Source organism: Plectropomus leopardus, chromosome 2 (assembly GCF_026936395.1).
Source record: "Plectropomus leopardus strain MGB_pleo_1.0 chromosome 2, ASM2693639v1, whole genome shotgun sequence".
Lineage (NCBI taxonomy): Eukaryota > Metazoa > Chordata > Actinopteri > Perciformes > Serranidae > Plectropomus > Plectropomus leopardus.
Window position 1 is genome coordinate 38205565 of NC_142177.1, and position 26902 is coordinate 38232466.

A 26902-nucleotide genomic window follows, 5' to 3' on the forward strand; every position below is an offset into this window, starting at 1 on the left:
CAGTCTCCTTTGTGTCTTTTTTTTTCATTTACATGGTTTTGTGGAGTCTTTCTTTGTATTCTACAGCAAGTATAGGCTATCTCTCAGTCTTCTTGTGACTCCTGTCAGGCATTATCTCACTTTCACTCGCATTCTTCAAAATCTCTCCATTTTTGTCTTGTCTTGTCCGTCTTTGTCTTTTTTAACAGAAGGAAGTGTAACGTTCTGTAATTGGGTTTTTTTTATCTTTTGCCTTTTCACTGTTTGTCATCCCATTTTTTTGTTTTTTTAACATTCTGTCCTCATGAATGAGATATTCGTTTTGTTTTTGAATGCGTGCATGCGATATGGTGTTTCTCTTTCTGTTTGACAGTGTATTAATGTGCCCACACACACACACAAAACACACACTTGCACAACATATATGTAACAAACATAGCCATGTACTGAGCACACAACAATTCAAAAATACTCTTCTTTGATTAGACTTTCATATGCTGATGATGCTGAGGTACACACATTGTTTTACTCTATTTTTTCTTTTATTAGTACATTTCTCTCAATCATCTCTCTCTCCCTCTGTGTATTTTTCAGTCTATCTTCTCTCTTCCCCCTCCTCACTCTGGCTCCCTCCTTCTCTCTCTCTGATCATGTTTTCACATTTCAGATCGCGGCCGTGTTGATGGGTGCTCAAAACATCTACTGGCTTTGATGTTTGATGTTTGCTGCTCGTGTGAGTTTGTCTCGCTCAGCCTGGGGTTTGAAGGTAATAAGAGGTATGAGGTATGAGGTGGGTGTGTGTGTGTGTGTGTGTGTGTGTGTGTGTGTGTGTGTGTGTGTGTGTGTGTAAGGGGCCAGGCAGGGAGTAAAAGCAAAGCCTCTCTTTTCTTTGGCGATTTGCAGGTTTGCAAAAAGTTTGACGGTGAAATAAATTTACTGCGGTGGCTACCGAATACCACAGGTGAGCATTTATGAGTGTGTGACTGTTCGTTGTACTATGTCACATAACGTGACCTTGAGCCAAAATGGCAGCACACATATAAAGTCACAACATGATTATGCTAAATAATACTTTACATCAAAACTCTTTGATGATCTTTGATACTGTGTATATTTTGCTATATCCAAAATTATCATTGGTAGTTTACATGTTTGTCTTGACTCTCTTACTTTGCTTCAGGGCCACTTTTGCAAAATGACAGGAGGCCAGGGGCCAGTCGCAGGAGCCCCAGACATGTATCAAGGATTTGTACGATTTCTACAATTTTAGAACATTTCCAGGATTTTAGGAGGTTTCTCAGATAGTCGGTTGTTTCTAGGATTTTAGGACGTTTCTGTGATTTAAGGAAGTTTCTAGGATTTTAGGACATTTCTCATACTTAACAACAAACTCTATTTTGATGCTGTTTTATGCACTCTGGCACCTTACATATACTAAAAGAACAAAAACAATTCCAATATGGATCACTTTATTGTAATGTGAATTTGAAAATGGTTTGGGGGCCATAATAGTGTCGGTGATTATGGCCCTATCGGGGGCCTGATTTGGTCTGCGGGCCGAAGACACTGGGGTGCGATGTAAAACATTAGCATGCAAACTGAATGATTTGCAGCATCTGAAGGGTAAATAAAGTTCATGGATCAAATGGATTAAAAGATCAACATCTCTCCATCGTGACACATTATCTATAAAAAGTGCTCAACAGCAAAAACCATCATCATCAACAACACCACCATCACCATCAAGCAGCACATAAACATACCAAGAATAACAACCAGCCAGAGAGAAGCCTAAGTACTCAGACTGATGCACTGAAATAGGTTTTAGTAATTTAGGGAAGTTTCAGATTTCTGACTGTGATGTTAATGTGTCTGTATGTAGGTGATGAGATGCCCATCCAATCTTGTCACATCTACAAATTGTCATTGGTGCGGATTATATTATTCCATGTTAATACAGAGATGATGAAAGTTAACAAAACCCTCATTCTAATCCAATCATGCCAAACCCCGAGATCTATAAACTGTCAGGACTATGGACGTGATGACAACGATGTCTAAATGGAGGTAAAGAGAGAGAGAGATGGAGAGAGCGGCGGTGCCAATCCAATCTTGTCAGATCTACAAGCTGTCAAGTGTGGGTTACACTCTATGACAACCGTATCAGCTGCATCAATATTATGGAGGTGAGGCGTGGAAAGAGGATTATATGATAACTGTGTCGATAATGGAAGCAAACAGACAAAAGCAAAAGGGCTTATATGCTCCTGCATACATATACATGATGTACCCAAGCTGTTGGAAAAATGTCGAAAACAAGGCTGAGCTTTGAGTAAATACACAGCTTCAAGTCACGAGGAAAGCACAGAAGATTTCGTCAACACTGGGACACTCAAACTGCTTTGCTTGGGGGCCACTTTTGCAAAATGAAAGGTGCAGCAGCTCCGTACATGTTTGTAGGATTTTAGAACATTTCTCAGATTTTAGGATGTTTCTAGAATTCAGTAAGTTTCTAGGATTGTAGTACATTTCTGCAATTTTAAGAAATATCTAAGATATTACATTTCTAGGATTGTACGTCATATCTATGATTTTGGGACATTTCTAGGATTTTAAGAAAAGTACTCTATAAATAAAGTTTGATTTGATTTGATTTGATTTAGCTTGAAACTCTGTCAGTGGGTGCAGGGGAACTTTCACTGGCACGGATAACATCACATCCTTTGACTTTCCTGAAAGATTTGTTCCAGTTCCTTCACACAGAAAGTAGTCCACACGCTGTTACAGGGAACCGAGAAAATCTGGGAAAATCTCGGTTTGTAAGTTGCGTTACAACCTTCTACCTACTGACAAAAGAAAAGGACTAGTTCTTGTCAGAAGCTTCATACAGATTTCAGCATTTGAACTCAGCCTTGACAGGATTTTCTACTCACAAAACCTGAGATGTCAATTAGCCCTTCATAGAACCTGTTTTTCTTTGGTTTTTATGACTGGCTATGACAAAACAGCTCGTTTTTCGGGTCAATCTGCAAGTCTTTTGACAGCAAAGGCTTTGTATGGACACAACATGGTACTGATACTTTATACAGCCATTTGAGGTCCAGTAAGATTTAATGCCATGAAAAAAATGACTCGAGACAGACAAGAGACTGGCAGACAATTTGTTCTTGTCCTGCCTTATCAGATCTATAGCGGTCTGGGCAACGTGCAGTCGATGAGGTGTCCATGATGAGAAGGGCTTTTAGGACGTGATGGCTATTGCCCCCGACAACCACCGTCCGCAACGATAGAAGAGACAGATAACTGACATGAGACATACATGCTGAGAGAGAGACAGACTGGCAGAGCGCTCTTGCCCGTTCAATCGTATCAGATCTTCAGTGCGGTGTGGCGAGTGGAGGCTGAGGCTGACAGATCTCTCTCTCCACCACTTCTGACATGTCAGAGACAATGATGGGAAAAGAGAGAGGAGGAGGAATGATGATGATGTATGAGAGCAGTAATTGACACGACTGAGAGATAATATATGAGAGAGAGGGGGAGGAAGCGGGAGGGTAAAAGGGTTGTCGGGGTGCAATGTGAGATTGATACGATGATGGTTAGAGAGAAATATATTTCTGCTTGGTGACCTTACAGCCCTGGCATTCTACACTTCTGCAAACCACAAATACGTTAAATTTGCAGGTTTCATACATATCACATCAACACCAAAGTTATATCATATATGCGCTGACTCATATACATCTTCCAGAGGTGAAGGGGATGATGGCGGATGCAAAACCTCAGCAACACCCCTGTTTCATCCCTCAGAACATGGTTCAACACCAACAAATAACAAATGCTGATGTGGTTTGGGCAATCGATGCAGTGCTTTAAGAGGCTTTTCAGCCACCAAATGTGGGCCTTTTTATAGACCTCTCACTGTGTTTTCCCCTGAGATAGAGCCATGAAAAGCACTTGGTTTTTACTGAGACATCGCTGTGTTTTCACCTGAGATAGTGTCATGAAAAGCTGTTGAATTTTGCAGAAATTGTTGCATTTCTAGCTGAGACAGTGCAACAAAAAGTGATCCTTTTTTATCAAGACCTCTCTGCTTTTCCAGCCAAGATAGTGCCATGAAAAGTGATCGTTTTTTTACTGAGTAACTGCTGCATTCTAGCCGAGATAGTGGCAAAAAAAAGCTGATTTTTACTCAAACATCAGTGCATATCAAGCAGCAATAGTACCATTAAAAAATTGTTTTTTTACTGAGACTTCAATGCATTTTCGGCCGACACTGTGCCAAGAAAAGTGGCTGTATTTAAAAAAGACATACCTGCATTTCAAACCATAGTGTCACAACAAAGGCTTGTTTTTTTGACCAAGTAAGTGCTGTATTGTAGCCAAGATAGAGCCAAAAAATCAGCTGACTTTTACCAGAACGCCGCTGCTATACAAAATGGGTTAGTGCCACTCAAAAGTTGTTTTTTACAGACATCGTTGCATAGCCGGACAGGATATTACCAAGGAAAGCAGGTTTTTTTTAGCCAAAACACGATATTTGCCTAATCATAAACCACGTTAACCACAGCGTTGTTGAAATGTAAAGAAAAGTTTCAACATATGCGCTACATAGTAACATACAAATGTAAAACGTCTATGGTTTTCAGAAATATACTTTTTTAACTAGTGAATAATAACCTCACATGAGCCAACAGGGAGATAAACATTTTCCTCGTGAGCCAGCGCCTGTTTCTGCCGGGTCTGTGTAAAGTTAATGGGCGGCTGGGAGGAGCTTCTGTTGTGCACCAACACTCACAGCTCTGCTCTTGGCAGCAGCACTGCAGATTATTACATCACTGACCTGGACCTGTTCTGTCTGAGCACATTCACACTCAATTCACTGACACTATTATGTGACCACAGCAACAAAAAGCAATCAGACACCAAATAGTTTCATCACAAGTAGAGCGTTTCCTGTCTAGATCATGCGCGCACAACAGGGAAGGCATAATCCAGGCTGTGTGAGATATTAACATCATATTCACACCGTGGCAGATTTATCCGGTCTGAAAGAGAAACAGAAAGAAATAGGGAGAATGCCCTCGCTGGCCTGTGAATGTTAACGCTGCTTTGGAAATAGAGTTTCTGATAAACGCTCTTGTCAGTCAAATAAGTGAACTAAGAGGGAAGGAGAAGATGAGTGGAGACAGACAGAGGGAGAGAGATGCAAAAGACAGAAAGTGTGAAAGAGAGAGTGGGGATAAGCGTGTGTGTGTATGTGTGTGTGTGAGAGTTAGAAAGTGAGAGAGTGGGCGAGAGAGAAAAAGAGAGCAAAAGGGCAGAAGTGTGTGAGAGAATGAGATGGATAGACGGGCTGTCTGATTGCCATTTGGCGTTTGACAGGCGGCGAGAGAGACCCAGCTGGGGTCACGTCTCAATCTGTCTACAGAGTTCCATCAGTCTGGACAGAAGGAGACACGGAGACGTAAAGAGAAGTTAACACGTTTAACCTTTTCTCCTAATGTATTTAAAAAGTTTAACTTTTTATCCTACACTTTGAAGATGGACTTTCAAGTCTTCCGACCACTCGAAGCACTTTTACACAACTTTTCACATTCACCCATTCACACACACACACACAGACACACACACAAACAGACACACACACATTCATGCACTGGTGGCCGAGGCTACCACACAACTTATTAAACAACCAAACACACTCACAGTAATTCAGGTTCAGTATCTGAAGGTGGCAACTAAAGGGTCAAAGCACTACAACATTTCTTAAATGTTGTAGTGTTGTGGGAAATGTCATATTGTTTTCTAAAATGTTGTCATTGAGGAAATATTGTAGTGTTTTGAGAAATGTTTTGGGAAAGGGTATTTCGTTTTCTGAAATGTTGCTTTTGTTTTTGAGTGTTTTTGGAAATGTTATGTTTTTTCCAAAACATTGTTTTGATTTGGAAAATGTAGTGTTTTAAGATCCGTTTTAGTGTTTCTGAAATGTTGAAGTGTTTTGACCTTCAGGGCCTCTGCATTAATTTGCTCAAGGACACTCCGAAATGTGGACTGGAGAGCTTGGGATCAAATCAGCCACTAACTTTGACAATAAAGGGACAAAAACTGCGTGTGCTTTGAGAGCGTGACTACCTGTAATTGTTTTGTTATTTCTGGAATGAAACTGGTCAAAAAAGAGCTGTTTATGCTTGAAGAGCAGCTTATTTTCAAAGATGAGTGCATCATCATCAACCTCTAAAATCTAATCTGCACTGTGAAGTAGGGATCAGACCTTAAAATCACTGAACCTGTAAAGAGGAGACAGCCCACACATAACAATCTCCACGCTGACTTCTTAAGGCAGAGAGCCTGAACAGAAACACAGAGAGATGTTTGAAAAATCCTACCAGTCGGCAGAGCAGGGTCCATGGTGGGTTTCTCCCAGGAGTTGACTTGTTCCCACGTAAATCCATTGGTTCCAAGAGAGACGCTGTATCCACAGCTGCTGTATGACTCCTCAAATGTACAGCCACCTGGACGGAGAGAGAAACACATGCTTACATTTACAGATGGCACAGATTTAAACTGAGCAAGATGTTTCATACAAGGACAATGCCGCACTTTTCAATGGCAGGGACTACCAATCACTCTTTAAGGAAGATGAAAAGAAAGGTCTCATCTTTAAGATGTTGGAATAAACAGGGTTCACACACATTTTTACTGATACATTTCTATGACTTTTCCATGACTTTGAGGCAGATTTTCAAAACCATACACTCTCTGAAACGGCCATCTTAAAATTAAAAAACATATTAAAAAATTCAGAAAAGGACACAAGATTTTTGAAGAAAATATTTTGGCAAATTTCTTTTCTTTAAAAATGTTGACAATTTTATTATTTTTTTAATTTTGGCAATTTTTGAAGAAAACTTTTTTCTTTTCTGTTTCTTACAAAGTTTTGGTAACTTTTGAGGAAAAGATGCCTTCCAAAGCCTTGGCCCGCAGATTTTCATGATTTTTACAAAACCTTCAGGCTATATCTAGTTTTCAAAAACTATTCCAGGTCTGGAAATACCTGTTTGCAAATTCCATGATGTTTCCAGGTTTTTTATGACTACACAAACATTGTAGAAATATTTCTGTTTGAAATTCCACTGCATCGACAACTGGGGGCAGCAAACTGGCCTCGAAGAATTGCCGTCAGATATGCAACAGAGTAAGAGCAACGAGTGAATCTGTGGTGCAACCAAACACAACGTGGGCTGAGTGGATCAACTGTTTCACGTTGCTTTGACTAAAATGATCAACAACCGCACTTCCCCTTCTGTATACCTTTATTTCACATACGCATACAACACATCCAGCATGCATGTATGATAGCCTGTAAATCCCTTGCACATTGCCATTTGAATCACTTTAATAAGGTGTGAATTTTATTTGAAAACAGACCTTTTGTAAGCTGCTGTACTATTGTTAACAGTATTATACTAATTAAGTCATCAGCATTGAAAGAGCCAGTGCAAGACAGACCCTGCTACTGTGTATCAGCGAAAAGAGCAGAGGGAAAGAAAGAAAGAAAGAAAGAAAGAAAGAAAGTATGCCTTCAAATGAGAGAGGGAGTGAGGGGTAGATGAAGAGGATGCTTTATGTGTCAACATGATTAAGTCACAGAGTCTCATCGTTATTTCATGGCCCGGATAAAACACATTTTCCACCGCATTAGCCTTCTCTGCTAGCCTGGAGCACTGCACGCACACACACACACACACACACACACACACATACACACACACACACACACAGACACTGCAGCGCTTCCCTAATTAGACATATGCTATGACACACAACCATTTTAATTTGTTTTGAAGCATCTGAAATGGGGGAACGTCATTGCTTAATTCATGACATCACTTAATGCTTACTTTTTTTAATCTGCGTCTTTGTTGCTGTCATCTCCTGAGAGCACATTTGTCAGTTTAGACCTCATCAAAACAAAAACTTTTTTGTTTTTCCAACTTCAACTGCTGCATAGTTAATGAAGAGTCATTCAGTGCCCTTGAGCTACTACGCAACACTGGTAACTTGCTAAAGCAGATGTAGGCTAGTAAAATAGTAAATGTGGTGAATTTGAATCAGAATTTCTGCAAAACTAATGATCTTCATGTCAGTATCAGCTGTACTTCATGTTTAGTGCTAATAAGCAAATCTTAGCATGCAAACATTAACATCCGCCTGTTAGTTTTGCCATTGTGAGCATTGTGAGCAAAATCCTAGAAATGTCCTAAAAATCCTACAAATGTCGTAAAATTCTAATAATGACCTAAAACCTTGGGATACTCCTAAAAAATCCTATAAATGTCTTAAAATCTGAAAAAAATAATAAGAGCGGACATTCGGAGACACCGGCGGAGACACCGGTGGAGACACCGGCGGAGAATGAGAGCGGAGCGGACATGGCTGGAATGCATTTTATCGACTACATCTCATCTTACAATCAAGGTAAAGTTATATCGTGATTGATATCGCTATCGTTTTATCGCCCTGCCCCAGCTTGCTGCTATATTAATGCTCTGAATGTCACATATATAACATTTAAAACACCAAACTTTCAGAATTATACAACCAATAAAATGCATCAGTAACATTAAAGCTTTTTCAGAAATGGCTCTCGTCACATCAGTGCCTCAATGTCATTGGCTCATCAGTATGTTTTCAAAATAAGTTTAAAATTACGGCTTTTTGCCTGAACTATTCAGTTTCTCTTGAGTTGTGTAACATGGTGTAACACTGTCAATAAATGATTCTTATGGACTTTGATTTTAACCTCTTGAGCCTGCTTCCCATCATCTTCTAAGAGCCTCCAGCGAGACAGTATTTCATATACAGCCCACACCAACACCGTTAAATGCAAAATGCTTGGAATGTATGGTTTTCATTATCCCTCTTCAAGCAAGACTTACATCAACTGGGAAATAAAATTTAAAAAAGAAAAAGAAAAAACTCCTCCGCCTTATAGTCTGTTTGAAAAACAACCTCCAGCAGTGGGTGAAAACCAGGAAAAACACAATTTTTCTTACAGACATGAAAATAGCTGTTATAAATTAATCAATACTGAGATAATTAGCCTTTATCGCCCCCTCATTGTTCAGTGATCTCGTTAGAAATGAAAAGAAATCAAAGTGATCTCATTAGAACAGAGTTATAAACAAGAGAGGGGGAGTCTGGCATCAATATTCAATATCAGATCTGCAATTTTAAGACCACTATCAGGGGATAAGAGGGAGAAGTAGCTCACAGCGGTAGGCAAGACTGTGTGTGTGTGTGTGTGTGTGTGTGTGTGTGTGTGTGTGTGTGTGTGTGTGTGAGTGTGAGTGTCAATGCCCCTGATCTAGTTTAGAAAATCAGTCCAACGCCTCCCTTTCCTGCGTCTCACTGACACAAACACACAAACATAATTACACACACATTTCGTGTCAGAAAATTTGCATAATGAAACTATAAAACTGCTCCTCAGGTCCGATCAGGAAAGTGGATATGAGCTTTTGTGCGTGTGTGCAAGTGTGTGTATGTGTGTGATGGAGAGACAGACACTGAGCATACTGCAGGTTGAAACACGCATGTGGTCATGTATGTATACAGTGCACTTCATACAGTTTATTTTATACATACATGACCACATACAGTACAGAATACTGCGTGGGTGTGTGTGTGTGCGCATGCATGCATGCATGTGTGTGTGTGTGTGTGCATGAGTGCCTTAGTTGTAGCTGTGAGGGCGTGTGCATAAATGTATGTTAATGTGTAATGTGTATGTGCGTGCATGTATTAGAGTGACACCAAAACAAGCAGAATCCCTTCATCTCTGCTAATTAACATTCCTGTAACCAATATAATAAAATATTGATATGATGACTAGAGCATGCCCATACAGACACAGACACACACACAAATACAAACACACACAGACACACACACAGACACGGATAGAGAGAAAGAGAAAGTGAAAAACCACTCACCATTTATTTGAAAGTTTACTTCAAATAAATATGAAGGAACAGCCCTTTTTAGATCATACGGTATTGTCCTGACATCTTAACATACTGTATATTCAGTGAGTTCCAATCAGCTGTTAAATAAACCAGTTACACATCTGGCAGGTAAATAGAAAATACAGATCGAATTTTTTCTCTAGCCTGGTATCATTCCTGGAGTGTCAAAATACACAATTTTGGGCAACACCCCCATCACAACCTATTTGTGTCATTATTAGACACTCAGAGCGAAGGACAGAGTTTAAAGAGCATGAAAGTCCACTCAGGGTGACAGGCACGGGGAATTAATGGTACGTTGGGGCGGTTTCACAGTATTACAGTAAACCAGGGTATTGCTGTTTACATGACAACGGATCTTGCATGAAATGTTAAACTTTTTTTGCGATTTGGCCTTTCTTTCACATGACAATGGCGTTGTGGGGGGCTGAAAATGCAAAAACTTTTGACACTTGTTTCCAAATTTTAATCTTTTGAAAATGCAACCCCTTCTCTCACCGCATAAACTGGCAATGTGTGGATCCTCTGAGAACAGTGACCTTATGGGCGGACTTTGCACACGGCTGCACATGGATGGTTTTCACAATGTTATCATATGAACATGGATTTTTCTAAAAATGCAAAGGAAAGACTTTTCTGTTTTAGTAGGGTCATTCTTGTCTAAATACAGCCTTATAAAACCAGAATGTACATTTTTCAACCCAGTCATGAATACAGGCGCTCCTCTTTCTATTAAACTTACTGTATGTAGTGCACAGCGCGCACCACCAAAACTACAAATCCGTTCTCGACTGGTGAAACAGGCAGCTGAGCTGAAAGACACTGCAACACCTTGTGGTGGAGGGAGAAATTAAAGGACTGTAAACAGCAAGCAGCCAGCAACAGCAGAGAGACCGTGGGGAATAACGGCATGTTTTTTACATCTAACTTCTTGAATTGAGTTTTTATTTCAGCCTGACGGGAGCTGATGATTGCTGGAGGAGTGGACTTACTGACTAGATTACTAGCAAAAGTAACAAAGTGTGTTTGGGTGAGTTTTATTTTTTTCTGTCAAGTTTGAATGAAGTGTGTTATATGAGTTTCTGAAGCAATTAAGCCTCTTCAGTCTTCTGTGACCAAGAGAAAGTTTAATTAAAAACGTGTACAGTTCTATTTCTCTGGTTGAAAAGGACGATAGGTATGAGAATATCACTTTCCATAACTTTTTTGTATTTATTAGTCTGAAAAAAGGCTGAAAGTAAGTTGCGCACTTGTCATCATGGGAAGGGGGAGGGGGTTGCACTGCACAATTTTACCGTCATACATCCCAGTGATTATAAAATATTACATACCTCTCAAGCCTAATGGGCCCAACAAACACCAGACTTTAAACCATGAGGGAAGTATTCAAGACCAACAAACAACAAGAAGCTGGGTGTTTCTTTAGTGGTACATCGCTACCTTTGCAGCTGCATTTGTGGCACTCAAAGTCAGAGTTTTTAGCAGCATCCTCATTTTTTCCTAACAATAACCAAGTTGTTTTGTGGATGTCATTTTTAAACTTTACTGCTGATTTTGCTGTCAAAGCGTGTTTTATAATCTAGAATCACAAAGATAACTTTTAGAAGGAACAGTGGCAGAGATGATGGTGACAATCAAAAGAGAGAAAATCATGTTTTGCTTGAATATAAAGTGCACACAGAGAAACATGAAAATGAATTTCATAAATTATGCACTTCAGTTGTGTTAAAAAGTTAATTGTATTTTGAAAGTTAAGTACGACTTAATGTTTTGTTTAATGCATTTAGTAATTTGTGTCTACTACTACTCTACTACTACTACTACTCTTTCATCATGGATATGACTATGAAACTCATTGACGGGAAGTGTTAATTGAGTAGCATTAATTAAAAGCAAACAAACATCTCATTTTTTTCTTATTTTGGAGGCTAACATCAACACAAACACTGAATGGAACCCCTCTCAAAGCATAACTTTGACATGTTTATTTTGGAAAGCTTTGAATGGCAGAAATGAACCTCTTACCTTGTTTTCTGCACTTGCCAAATAGATTTATTTATCCCCCCAAAAAAATCAATTTCAGCAGTGAGAAAAAAAGCAGCAGAAAATCTGATTGTAGATGCTTCACAGCCAATTAAACATTTCATTTATGCGAGAGCTTGTTGAACATTTTTCCTTCAGTGCCTGCTGCTCTGTAAACCAAACCTGAGGTTACAGAGCAGCAGAAGCCTCTTGGGGCAGGCATTAAGTCAGTGCTCAGCTTCACACTTGTTTTTCAATTCAGTCATTTCAAGTCTCTAATCAATAGTCCCAATGACAGTTTTCATCCTAATTTTGCTTTTTCAATTAAAACCAGCAGTTATTGTTGAGAAATTAATAACTTGACAGAGAAATTACAAGAAGTTGTTGTGATGTAATTTGTTTTGCTGTCAGACAACTTTCTCCCCAAAGCCTAATAAGCAGAAAGACAATTACTTTTCACATAATGGAGTGTGAATGGTAATGTGTGTGTGGAAGATGGCAAAATCAGACACATTTCCAAAGGTAAGAGCTCACTATTGAAACACAAAATTGATTACCTCTAGAGACTTTTTTTAAAAAAAAAATCCCTTTGTGCCAATTTTAAGTGATGGATTTCAAGTGGTTATTTTTTTTTTTTTTAATTCCTCCCAAAATGCGTATGGGATACACACGTGCACTTACATGCACAAGCAACCAGACCGCCCTACCACAACAAACCACAGAGAAGCTCACAGCCGTCGGTTAGCAACTAACCATGCTAACGCTACAAACAGCGAGTATCGGAACATGCAGAGAGGTAGTGGTACTTCATACTCTGCTCAGGACACCATTACTACATTATATTTAGAAAAAACAGTTGTTTACTGTGACACTAATGTTCTGAATGTGGTATACATCTTCTTTGTTTTGTTTATATTTCTGATGTATTTGCGTTAACATACAAACATCCGCACAGCGGTTTCATTAGCTGCTGTAACTCAGTGGGTTTTCTCATAAAAGGTTTCTAACATCTAAAAACACGCATGGGTTTTTCTTAACATAGTCAATAACTTCTCTTTTTTTTAACATCTGCCAAAAAGAGGGGAAAAAGTGTTCTCATGGTGCCTCTGTTGAGCATGTCCAAAAACAAAAAGACTTTTTTTCTGTTACTTGTTTATTTGATTAAATTGAGCAAATGGATTTCAATTTAACATAAAAAGTGCTATTATTAATATAAGACATAACTGTAATTGCACTATTTTGATTGAAAAGTATGTTAGGTGTATAAATGTTTTTTAGGGGCAATTAGTCATTGTTGCTACAATGATGTTTAGTTTAACCAACGCTTAACTCCTTTGCATTGCATTTAATACAATGTAATTTACTGTGAAAATGTAAAGTCTAAAATTTTACAGTGTACATTAAACAAACTGTGCCTTTCATGTCGTGTTTTGGCTCTATAAAGATTGAATAATTGCCAGCAGACACTCTGCTCAGGGACCAAATTAACTGTATTATTGTCCAAGGGCTTAGTCTGTGAATAACGGAGGGTTATTTCATTTTGATACAAAAATGTCTTAACTGACCTTGCTCTTTTCTAGTCTATTAAAAGTTATTTAAAAAAACCTTAATGAACATATTTGTTTTATATGTAAAGAGGTTATTGGGTATTCATGCATTCGGTACTGATTATTCTGCTTGAGCTCACATATAGTCCATTCAGACATGTGGCTCGACGTGTATCAGACTTACTCTGTGTCACTATAATACACACATACACACTGACTATGCAAGCAACCTGGCCTCCATCCACAAACACTCGCATGCATGCAGATACACCAACGTGAACACACACACACACACACACTGCAACTACTCTTTGCCCTGAATAGACCCACTTACACACACATAAACACACCCTTCAATGATAACACTTATTTAAGCAGAATCTTCTGTCTTTCTCATGTTAAGATTTCCATTCCCCCGAGGCACCAAAAGCAGCCATTAGAGCCTTTCATGTCAGCCAAAGCTAACACAGTGCGACAGGACCCACAGAGTCCCGAACCAGAGGGAGGCACCCCGAGGCGAACGGCTCTAAAGAGTCTGTTTACTGCTCACTTAGATAACATCTACTGATCCTCAGTGTGACTGTGTGTTCAAGTGTGTGTGTGTGGGAGCAAACCCAGGACACGCTGCTGTGTGAATGTGTGTGTGTGCATCACAACAGTGTCTATGTAAGAGGTGGGAAATAACTAAATACATTCACTGAACCGTTCTTTAGTATAATACGCCCGTTCTCACTCCAAAGTTGTCAAATACCACTGCTTTAGCATTGCTTTCGTAAGATCTCGACATCAAAAGCCAGTTTTTGCGTCTGTACGATACGCCGCTGGACGGTGTCAGGCTGAAACGCTGCCCGTAACGACGTAATATATACGGAGCCCAAAGGTCCCTATAGAGTGGACAGGAGGGGTGGTGGATGGATCCAACAAACACCGGACTTTCATGCAGTCCAAAGTTTGCTTCCCGTCTAAATGATATATTTTTTTCTACACCTTACACAGTGCCCTTTTTGCCTAAACCTAACCATCTGTGTCAGCATGTGCTTATGCTGATGTCCTGGCATTGGTTGCCATGTGCTTTTGTTGTCTAAACATAACCACGTTATCGCACCAAATGCATTTGTTGACATTATGGTAGCGCCATACTTGAATGTAAATAGCCGACGCAGAGGGATACCTAGAGCCTAATAGGTTGAAGTGAAAGTCCACTGCGAAGAGACAATATCGACGACTTGGGATGAAAATGTGTTGGCATAATTGACTCCTCACAGCTCGCCTGTAGCTGATGTTTTATCTTATAAAAACTTAACAATGCAACTTAAAGGGGCGCAACACCGAATTCAGAGGGTATAGGTTTTCTGGGCATGGCTCTCATAATGGTTCAGTGGCGGCTGGTGGCTAGCAGCTAACGATGTGCAATCCATAAACAGCAGTGGACAGCAGCAACAGTGCTGACAGAGCTAACATTGTTACCGGGGAGGAAACTGGGGTGTGGATGCTTCTCCTTATGGTATCAGTGATACTCGCTATATGAGCACATTGCAAAGCAGCAGGAATGAGCTAGCCAGTGGGATACACATATGCACTAACATTCACATGCAGCCGAACTGGCTAACCACTACAAACCACAGAGGAGCTCAGTTTACAACACTTACAGAGGTAGCTTGGCTTCATACCATGCTCAGGACACGATTACTTCACTATATCTCTGCAAAGACGGCGTATTGGTAGCAGGTACAAACCCCCACTATGCTTCACCTACATAATGCGTAACATCCATGTCCCATGTATTCAGCCGTAAATCACAATTACTTAATAACCAAATTCATGGAATATACTGTATGTCAAAATTCTTGTCTGTGTTTGAAGACAAATATTGGAGACTACTTATATATATTCTTTTTTTTTATAAAACAGCTGAAAATGTTTAAATTTTTATACATTTTTAATGTGTTTCATTTTCTGTCTCACATTGGTACCAAAATGCAGGATTTTTCCAGAAACTCGGTCAAATCATCTGTTTACTGTACAGATTTAATTACCTGACTGTGTGTAAAGGGTGTGTTTGAGCATGTGTGTTTGTAAAGCTTAGTGTCTATTTACATACATAAAATTCAGCGTATCTGGGCTGAGAAAGTCTGGAAACAAGTGTGTGTGTGTGTGTGTGTGTGTGTGTGTGTGTGTGTGTGTGTGTGTGTGTGTGTGTGTGTGTGTGTGTGTGTGTGTGTGCGTGCGTGTGAGTGTGTGTGGATTGATTTGCATCTGCATGTGTGTTCCTATCTTAGTTAACTCATATTAAATCCACTGTCAGCCAACATGCCAAGACCCTTAAATATTCCCATTAAGTCATTTAAAAACATATGCCAGCATATGCCATCTGCCTCATGAACATTACACACACACACACACACACACACACACACACACACACACACACACACACACACACACACACACACCCTGTGGCACATAAACTCACTGGCTAAATACTAAATGCCATTACTGCCACCCCAATAAGCCCGGATAATAGGGGAGAGCGGACAGTGGTTTGTTAGTGTTACACACAGCTGGGGCAAATGTGTTTGAGGTGTGTGTATTTGTACAGTGTATGTGTGTGTCTGAGAGACAGAAAGAGAGTGAGATAAAGCCCTTGAAAGGGCAACGAAAAATAAAGATAAGGAGTGCAGGTGTGTCAGGTGAATTCTCGTCAAACAACCAGAACTTGTTTTGAAGGAAGAAGCCAAAATCGTGAGGTGAGAGGTTCGTGCTTTGCGTGACTGTGTGCATCAGCGTGGGTCTGGAGAGTAGGAGGTGAGAGGATGAATGTTTAATCGAGAAATATATTAATACAAAAAACATCTACCAGTGTTTCAATAATGCAGAGCATCCAGAGGGGTTACAGGTTGTGTGTTTGTGTGACTCTTGGAGTGTGAGTGGAGTAGAAAGGAGGCGGACCAATCTTTGACAAAGACAGGAAATGATCGAGGTTGAAAGGGGAAGTCAATGGGTGCTAACTGAAAACTGATTTACAACGAGAACGCGGCGTAAATTCAACCAAGACTCGAGGGTGTGTTTGTGTGTCTTGAAAGCTTTTCTCAGGTTTCTGCAGTTTGCATGAGAGCAGCCGGGCAGTGAATGCTAAACAACCAAGAAGAGCTGAAATGGAAAGCAGAAGAAGTGTTTTTCTGTGATGTTGCTTGGTGTAATTTCCATCTTCCTGTGCATAAATAAAGACAGATGTCACGAGAGCTGATCGAGACCCGACAGCTGATACAATGCATGTAGAAGGAATTCCCAGCAATCTACAAGATCGTCAGCGAATGTTTGTATTCTGGTGTCAGCTGCTCAGGATGAAAAAATGCAAAGATCATACAGCTCATTCATTTTCATCTGCTTATCAAGGGCCAGCAGGCTCAGCAAGGTTCTACGTTCCTCTCCCCAGCAGTGCTTCCCAGTTCCTCGTGGGGAATCCCAAGGAATTCCCAGGCCAGAGGAGATATATAATTCCTCCAGCATGTTCTGGGTCTACCCCGGGGTCTCCTACCAGTTGAACATGCCTGGAAATCCTCTAACTGGAGGCGCCCAGGAGGCATCCTGATAAGATGTCCGAACCACCTCAACTGGCCCCTTTTGACACAAAAGAGCATCAGCTCTACTCCGAGCTCCCTCCGGATGTGTGAGCTCCTCACCCTGTCTCTCAGTGGCCCTGTCTACCAAAGTGTTTTTTTCTGTGGCCAGCATGTTTTTTTAATGGTTTGCAATAAGAGCACCGTGTATTTATGACCCGCTATGAATAACTGCAGCACGACAAGGTGCTGGGGGTGGATTTTGTGGATTTTGCCAGTTGAGTTGAAAATGTTCAACTTTTTGTAAAAACACTGCGCTCTTCACTCTCACTTCGGCTGTTCAATCACAGTGGAGGAGGGAAGACAAACCATCACATCTGACATGTGCTGAACAACAATGAAGGAGAAATATGGTAAAAAAAAAAAAAAAAAAAGGATACTATACTACGTTTCCTCTAATGAACCCAGAAAGGCAGCAGGTCCATCCTCTCTCCTTGCATGTCTTCCTCTCATCCAGACCAGGTACTCTACCCTGTGCCGACATGTTTATTCCACAGATATTCTTTATCATAGCAACCAGACACAAACAAAACTCCTCAGCTTTAAAAACGCTAAGTATCCAAAGCCCTCTCAAAACCTCTGAGCTGGACGTTTTCTGACAAACGGTTAGAGTTATTTAGCTAAAAAAATGCTTTGGTGGACATGGCCTTACAGCTGAGCTCAGACCAGCTACGAAGGAAGCCACTTGTGTCCACGGTTTCATTCTTTCAGTCAGTAAAGCTCATGACAATAGATGAGAGTTGGGACGTAGATGGACACGAAAATGGAGAGCTTTGCCTTTCTGGCTCAGCTCTCTCTTCACCACATTGGCCGGGCATAGTGCCCACATCAAATCTGACGCTGCGCCAAACTGCCTGCCATGTCACGCTCCATTTCACTCTCAATCATGAACATGACCCCGAGATGCTTGAACCAACCAATCCATTGTTTTCTGGCAGAGAACCACAGCCACCAACTGGGAGGTACTGTCTCTCCTCCCGACAGTATCACACACCGCCCCAGTGCATGCTGGAGCTCACAGTGTGACAAAGCCAAAAGAACCACATCGTCTGCAAAAAGCAGAGATGCAATTAACAGGGTTTCCACAAAATATCAGAACTTCTCCATGACCTTTAAAGGACCTACATTGAAAAAAGGTTTCATTTTTAATGGTTAATAAAATGTCACACATTGATGCATATTAAAGCTATATTACATTTACAGCTACAGAAAATAAACTTGCTGTTATTTTACATCACTTTGAGGGTTATCCACAGAAGACTGATGACAATTTCATTACAACAGAATTCCATGACTTTCGCACAACTTTTGATGATTTTTTACAAATGGCATTACTTTTCCAGGTTTTTCATGACCGTGGAAACTCTCATCCCGGCGAATCGTACAGATTCAAATCCACAGGAGAAGCCGATCCAAGTGTCATGAATATTATTTACTACCTTGAGAAATCGCAACACAAATCACAAATCAACACATATCTTTTTTGCAAGAGCCCCTATTTTCCCATTAACCACTAATAAAAAAAAATCATACATGGACAAATCAGACGAATGCTTTTAAACTTTTCCAATAATCAATGTTTTTCACGTTAAGTAATTAATTTCAGGACCAGCGTTACATGACCAAGTCAACCAGAAACAATCCTTGATCTTTAACAATTCAGCTTTCCCACGGATCATTGACTATGGGATTTTATTTTTCCGGAAGTCCTCCTCCCAGTGTAGGGACAGCTGAGAGGTGACAGTTAAACAGTTTTTGTGATTGTGCCCTTAAATCTCTGCCACTCAAATCCAGTGTGTGTGTGTTAAAGTCTTTAAGGGAGGGAAGTGTTTTCCTGAAGGGTCTATTGTGACTTTAATTATCTGCTACACAAATCAATAGAGGACCTGCCTTATAACCTTTAGTTCAGCATGAAAGAACACAGAGAAAAAAAAACGCTGCCACCAATCACCTTTACTGCCTGTCACACACACACGAACATACTTCATGACCACAACACTACAAGAACAAAAATACATGACTGACACACAACCATCACACAAACACACATGGAGTCTTTGGACAGAGGGGTGAACATAAAGGGAAAGTGGAAAGAGTGGAATGCATGGGAGACTGATGCACACACACGCACACACACACACACACACACACACACACACACACACACACACACACACAGCTGGCTGATTCAATTTATATGCTTCCTAAAGGTGCTGTAATTGTATTCAGCTTCCCAACACACACTTTACCAGACCCAAAAAAACACACATTTAAGTACATACTGTACGTACAAAACACAGGTAAACACACTTGAAAATCGAGTTGACCCTAACTGGCCTTTGACTGGAGTCCAAACCGGCACAGTCTCATCTCAGTCTAACACAGTTTGATCCCACAGTGGAACTAGGCCTGTTTATCGGGAAGCAGGCCAACCGACTGCCCCGGGAGCCGAGTTTAGTCTAACGCTGTTTGTAAGCGAACCAGGCTGGCCCTGTTTTCTGTGGAGTGGAAACTAGATAAGCCCAGAAGGAGAACAAAGTTATTCCTGTTCTGAGTTTAAAAACAGTCTAGTCTATTTAGGATCTGTAATAAAAGTGCTGCAAGCCAGTGGAAACAGGCCATTTTTAAACACAGGAACTTTTCAAGGTACTTTCTTAGGATTATGGGTTATGTTTTGCACCCTAAAAAAGTGTTTTAAAAGAGGAGTCTGCAATGCTGCATGTGACTTTGCAGGTTTCTATTAACCCTCAAATTGCTAAAATTGAAATTGTGAATATAAAATACGCCGAAGGAAACATGTTGATTTCTGAAAAAAACAAAACAAAACAAAACAAAGGTGTATTTCAGGTGATGTGCTATTTCAGGTGATTGGAAAAAGACATATTTTGCAAAACTGCAATGGAAACACTTTTTTCGTTTTTATAGGTAAAATTGATGCTAATGGCTATTTCATTTACACTAGGAACTGACAGCAGTGTAATCCTGAGCAGGATTAGCGTGATGCAGCAGGTGCTACAAGAGGAATTATTGCATCATACAGCTCTTCAAAAGTTGAGTGTATTATCTGGAAGTTTTGGATCCACAATTGCTCTGTGAAACTGTGGACTATCAGACACCGACACCGCAGCCCTGATTGTGACTGACACAGGTCTCACACTGCTCGTCTAAATCACGCTGACGGCAAATATTCTGCTGTTCACACTCAAAAAATATACAAAAACATGATTTAAGAGCGGCTGTATTATTTTCAAAAGGTGACAGAAGAAGATTATAAAATCGTGTTAAGTTACGCAGCAACAATCTGCCATGTTGAATCACAGTGACCGAGACATTAAGACACACAGCACTGCTCCATTTAAATGTAAACCGTTGGTTTTGTGTGAACACCCAGATGAAGGTTACAACTATACTCTGCCTCTTAGTATGTCATACATGTTAAAGTGGTCAGACTGTCAAAAACTTCCAGACTTTTCGAAAAGTGTTGGAGACGGTCTGAGTCACAACATGACTCATCTGAAACACAAGAACGAACTCACACTCTGAGGTACCCAGTGACATTCACACTCTCCCACATGCAAACCCTCTCAAAACTCTCACTCAAACACACACACACACACACACACACACACACACACACACACACACACACACACACACACACACACACACACACACAGGGGTACTGCAGGTTTTGTGAAGTTCCTGATGAGGTCCTGTCGCTATTAGCATGCTAATCCTGCTCGGGATTACACTGCTGTCAGAGCAGAGAGCTTCTGCATTAATAACCAGTTCCACCTCCGTCTTGCTCTTTGGTACACTCAATTTCTCTCTCACACACACACACACACACACACACACACACACACACACACACATACACAACCACACACACACACACACACGTAACCACACACACACACACACACACACACACACACACACACACACACACACACACACACACACACACACACACACACACACACACACACACACACACTCCTCTGCTCTCTGACCATCCCCATAAATTTCTCGGATCTCATCTTTTTTGTCAGGTTTGTCGAGTCTGATTTTTAGTCAAATTTTAAACAAAATTGGCAGAACTGTCAAAAAAGCAGCCAAATTTAAGACACACCCACACAAACTTGGTTTACAGTAGCTGAAAACTCAAGAGTATATTCTCTTTTGTGTGTGTGTGTGTGTGTGCCTCTCATATACTTACTGTATGCACAACACTAGATGAGCAGGAGACATATGGCATGTGCAGGCTTGTTTTTGGCACACACACACACACACACACACACACACACACACTGGGTGGAAGTTTAATCTCAACAGTCATTAACACCCAGAGAAAAAGAGTTGGTTCAGATCTCACACACAAATATACAAAGAAAGACAGGACAGAAAATGTCAAAAGTTTGATAACAGATGCTGCTGCTGTGATGTAGTTTGCAACTATACCTGACAGTTATTATTGTTATAATTACCACCATCATAAATTCACCAGTCAATAACACCATCTTACATTATGAGTTGCAGTGTCACAACGACTGGTGTTTTTAAGTAGTTCAGTGCATCTTGACCCCGTTATTGACCCCCCTCCGTTATGAGATTTCATAAATGTATAATTATGAATTATAACTATAAAGAGGATGCACTTGTAGTTGGAGATGAGCATCATCTAATGAGAGTGCCAGAGGAAAGAGGGCAGAAGAAAGATATCAGGCACACACCTAGCAGCAAAACTGAAAAATGAAGCCGATGCAGAAGTGTCAGAGGTGTTCTGCTGCTGTAAGCGCGGTTCACATCCTAACCTTGTTAACACAAAGTACAGCTGTGGCTGCAGGTGTCTGGTCATAAACAAGCAGCAACCTCCAGGGCTGAAAAGTGAAGCTGGTGCAGAAGAGCCAAAAACTGCAGTTCCTCTCATGTCCACTTGAGGCTGGCTCCAAGAGCAAATAAATCCCCACAGACCCTCATGTTAAAATAACCAACTTAAAATCCATGTTTACAGCCTGGTACAAAAACATTTTGGTCTATATAGTTATAGTTAATACCGTGATTCCTCCCAAAGCTTACTACTGATTACTGCACAGACAGACTAGCTGTCCGGACCTTTTAAGCTACGGGAAAGACAAGAAGGAAGCAGATGTAGTCAGTTTTCCCAAAGTCTATGTAAGCAAGACTGCAGGTCATCAGACAACCTTCGTCTATCATTCCTGGTGTAGTTTTCATCGTGTCAGTGGGACAAAACATGTCTTATAGAAAGAGAGCAACACAGCAGATTTGAGAATTTTAAAGTCTTATAGTCTGCACTAGCTTTTACCTCAACCTTGAGGCAATTTTCAACTAAAACCAAAAAACATTTCTTAATGCTCAAACAGTCAGATGAAAAAGTGAGGGTCAGCCAAACTCTCAAGGTCTACAACTCAAATTGGTCCTCGTAAGCATAGACGTACGAGAGCACGCACACACAGAGCCGTGGGGATAAACCTTCACAAACATCTCTCGCAAATATGAAGACGGACAGAAAGACAGGCTTCTGCACACACAAACACACACATTTCATGCACACTTGAGTGCAGCTTGAGACACTCTCTCTCTGTGGTGCTCATTAGGAGAGGTAGCAGGTCCAGACCTCCTCCGAGCAGAACTACAGGGGTGACCAGCTCCCTCCCTGTCCTCTCTTCTTCCCCTCCTCCTCTCCTGTCACTCTCACCTTGTTTCTCCACTCCTCTTTCCCCTCTGTCCCTCTCTTCCTCTCTGTGTTCTGCTGTCCTTTATTCTCACTCTGTACTGTCTTTTTAACTCACCACTTCACTAGCTTTCCACATCTTCCCTCTGTCCTTTGTTTCTGTCTTTTTGCTTGCATCTCTCACCCCCGCCCTCATCTTTTCCTCCTCTTCTTCCTCCTCATCTCATCTGTTTCTTCCCTGCAGCAATCTCTGTCCCTCTAGTCTCATCTCTCCATCCTTATCCTCGCTCCTCTTTTCTCTCCACTATGTCTTATTGGACCTCTCAGCTTCAGTTAATGCACAAAATAAAGAATCTTACATGAAAACCATGGTGGAAACTTATATTTCTCACATAAATGTGATCTGCTATTCTTCTTTCTTCTCTCATTGCTTTCCATATCCTTCATCTCTCGTTCTGTATATTCCACTTTTGTTTTGTCTTGCCATTGACTCCCTCACTTTTTAACCTCGATTTCTCTCCTTTCTCAAGTAGCTGAAAGGAGGCTGTCTTTACTCTGAGGTCCACCTGAATATCAATGAAGAACTCATTTTCTCTTTTTCATGGTTTCTCTATTTAGTTAGACAACCTCTGTATTTTATGTTCTAACCTACACACTGAATGTCTAAAGAAGACCATTGCTGCATAACAGAGATGTGCAACTTACGGCTAATGGTCCAAATCTGGCCCCCGACTGAGTGCCGGGTGGGCCCCCCAACCATTTTCAAATTCATAATAAAAATAAAGTGATTCACACTGGAAATTGTTTTTGTACTTTTAGTATATATAAGTTACCCGAGTGCATAAAACAGCATCAAAATAAAGCTTGTTTATAAAAAAAGTGCCAGTGGAGGATCCCCCACACCCCATGACAGGGGTCGTTAAACCCCTAATGTCCTTAAATCCCAGAAACCTCCTAAAATCGCAGAAATGTCCTGAAATCCTAGAAACATCCTAAAATCCGAGATTGTTGTAAATCTGAGAAATGTCCCAAAACCCTAGAAAAGTCCTAAAATCCTTGACTCGTCCCAAAATCCTAGAAATGTTTTAAATTCCATGAAACGCCTTAAATCTGACAAATGTTCTAAAATCCTAAAAACATCTTAAAGTCCAAGAAATGCTTTAAAATGCCCCCAAAATCTGCTAAAAGATCATAGAAAAAAATCCAATCCAAAAAATCCCAAAAATCCTAGAAATGTCTTTAAATGCTTTCAATGCCCTAAATTTCAGGAATGCGCCAAAACTAGAAATGTCCTGAAAACATAGCAATGTCCAAAAATTATTGAATGGTCTTTAAATTGTTGACATGCCCCTCAAATCTGAGAAATATTCTGAAATCCTGCAAAACTCCTAAAATCCTAGAAATGTCCTAAAATCCTGAAAACACCCTAAAATCTGAGAAATGTTCTATAATCTTAGGAGTGTCCTAAATGTCCTACAAACATGCCCTTGAAACACGTATGGGACTGTGGCGACTGGCTCCTGGACTCCTGTTATTTAACAAAAACGGGCCCCAAGCAAAGCAACTTGAGCGTCCTAACTGTATAATGCTCGTTTTAACATGTTCCCACCTGCCTGTCTCTCTGTAATTTTCTACATCTTGCTTAATTATTGAGCTGGAAACTCGGACAATCAATGAGCATTTATAATTCAGTGGTTTTATACATCACACTGAGGGAGTAAGAGAGGTGAGACACAAAATAAGAGAAAAATAACGATTAAAAGCAGCCGTATTTTACTTTGACATAGCGACCAGTCAAGGTTGAAAACAGCAGCTGTTTGTGTGTGTGTCTGTGTGTGTGTGTGTGTGAGAGAGAGAGAGAGCACTGTGAAGGTGTTGTGAATTAATCTTTGTGAACACAAGCACACTTATACACACACACACACACACGCACACAAACACACACACACAAACACACGCACACAAACACTCACACATACACAGTCACTGTGTATGTGTGAGTGTCACAGTGAGTTTGAAAGGCGCTGTAAAGCAGGGTGAGGGTTAGGCTACATCCACACTAAAACGCTACAGTTTTCTCTTTTGTCCTTAGATCAACAGAAAGATGACATTTTTATACCATAAAATTAGGTTCTTTAAAAACATGACATACACCTCTGACACGGTGAGAAATATGCAGAAATGAGAATATGAAAAAAGGTTTCAAAAGCTCTCACTTGCTCTGTAATGAAGCCCACCTTAGGTTCTCGGGGTCGTGTGTGTCATGATAAAAACGAACATTGTAAGACATCAGTCAGGGCGAGCTTTGCAGTCACAATTACACAACAACAAAAGGATATAGACGTTGCATAGACAGTTTGAATGGTAAAAATCTGTTCAGCCACTGTGGAAATATCAATGTTTAATGCACAGAAAACTGTGCTGCCCACAAATTTGAGGGTGTAGATTTCAAAGAGTTTGCCATGTAGGTGGGTGATTTCAACAAATTGGTCTTGTGACGCATAACTGAAACATTTGACTTCAGGAACGTTGCTGAGAACATAAACCCATCTGAATGTTTCCCTAATGAGTCATATTTAGAGGATAATCACCTGGATTCCCCACTGTGATCACTCACTTTTGATGCCAGTTACACAGGTCACATGTTGCCAATGGTGGAAACATGCTGAAATCATAGAATTGTTGTAACATCCTAGAAACGTCCTAAAATCCGTCAAATGTCCTTGAATCCCGTAAATGTCCTAAAATCCTGGATACATCCTAAAATCCTAGACACATGTATGGGGCTACTGCGACTGGTCCCTGGCCTCCTGTCATTTTACAAATGTGGCCTCCAATAAAAAGGACAACCAACAACCTATGAAACACAGCATCTGATTTGTCCCAGAATGTGAATGTTTGGTGCTGTGGAGTTCAGGATCGTACCAGCGTTTTTTTCTGAGAAAAAATCAACATTACGTACTGTCACATACAGCATACTACAAATAAAAACACAACCCCTCTGACGTGTGTTCAGGCTTGAGCAGACCTATAAACTTGCTTTTTAACATTTTTGACAATCTCATGACAGACTATTGTTGAAAACAAAAAGTTTGAGTAATGTTGTGCTTAATTGAATAAAACAGAGAAATCAGAAGGTTTGAAATAGACCCAGGTGGCTAAAGACCCTAAAAATGACCTACAGGGTTTGTATGCCCGCCTTACTAAGCCTCAAGATGTGTTTGTGTGTTTAAAGGAGTGTGTGTGTGTGTGTGTGTCTGCCATGTGGTGTTTTCAAGCATCTGCTTCAGAGTAAACAGACACACACAGACACACATGGGAATTAGCGCAAGTAGTGCTTATTTATCACCCGCTGAATTCCCAGAGCTGAAGAAGAGTGTGTTTTTTACTGCCAACAGCACTGCTCACTCTCTCTCTCTCACTCTCTCTCTCTCTCTCTCTCTCTCTCTCTAATACACACACACACACACACACACACACACACACAGACTCAAAAACAACTTAATATACATATACTATATGTGTTACTTTAAACACATGCACGTACACAAACACACAAGCACAAAAGTTATGCACAAGAACACGAAACCCAGAGAGAGCGAGCAAGAGAGAGTGTGTGTGTGTGTGTGTGTGTGTGTGTGTGTGTGTGTGTGTCATGTTATTCATATTTTACAGCCTTGAGCGTCTGTTTCTCCCACAGTAATCAGAATTGAGCAGTGGTGAAAATGCAGGACATGCATTCTACAGTAGCTAATCATCTTGTACTGACAAATTTTATGAGTTTTCGGCTTTTTTACGACGCTGGAGGACTGCCGTCAGAGGCATTTATCAATGTAGAGCAGCTCACGATATAAATGAAGTATTATTTCATTATTATTTATTAAAGATATTAAGGAGAGAAACAATGACAAAAGGAAAGCTGGGGAAGAAAGAGCTGAGCTCATCGGCCCGTTTATCAACTTATTACCTCCCATCCAAGAATTTGAAAATAACGTTGCTATATTT

The 26902-nt window shown here is 40.5% G+C and overlaps 1 protein-coding gene across 13 annotated transcripts in view; it reads right to left on the minus strand.

The window, feature by feature from the left end:
• The window catches only part of ptprt (protein tyrosine phosphatase receptor type T), a 475570-nt gene that overhangs the window by 409098 nt on the left and 39570 nt on the right, over nt 1-26902 (minus strand). For all 13 annotated transcript variants that reach the window (XM_088070228.1, XM_088070218.1, XM_088070225.1 and 10 more), the window contains exon 2: nt 6369-6494. In XM_088070228.1, coding sequence (XP_087926354.1) covers nt 6369-6494 — 126 coding nt within the window. The remainder of the gene's footprint in view (nt 1-6368; nt 6495-26902) is intronic.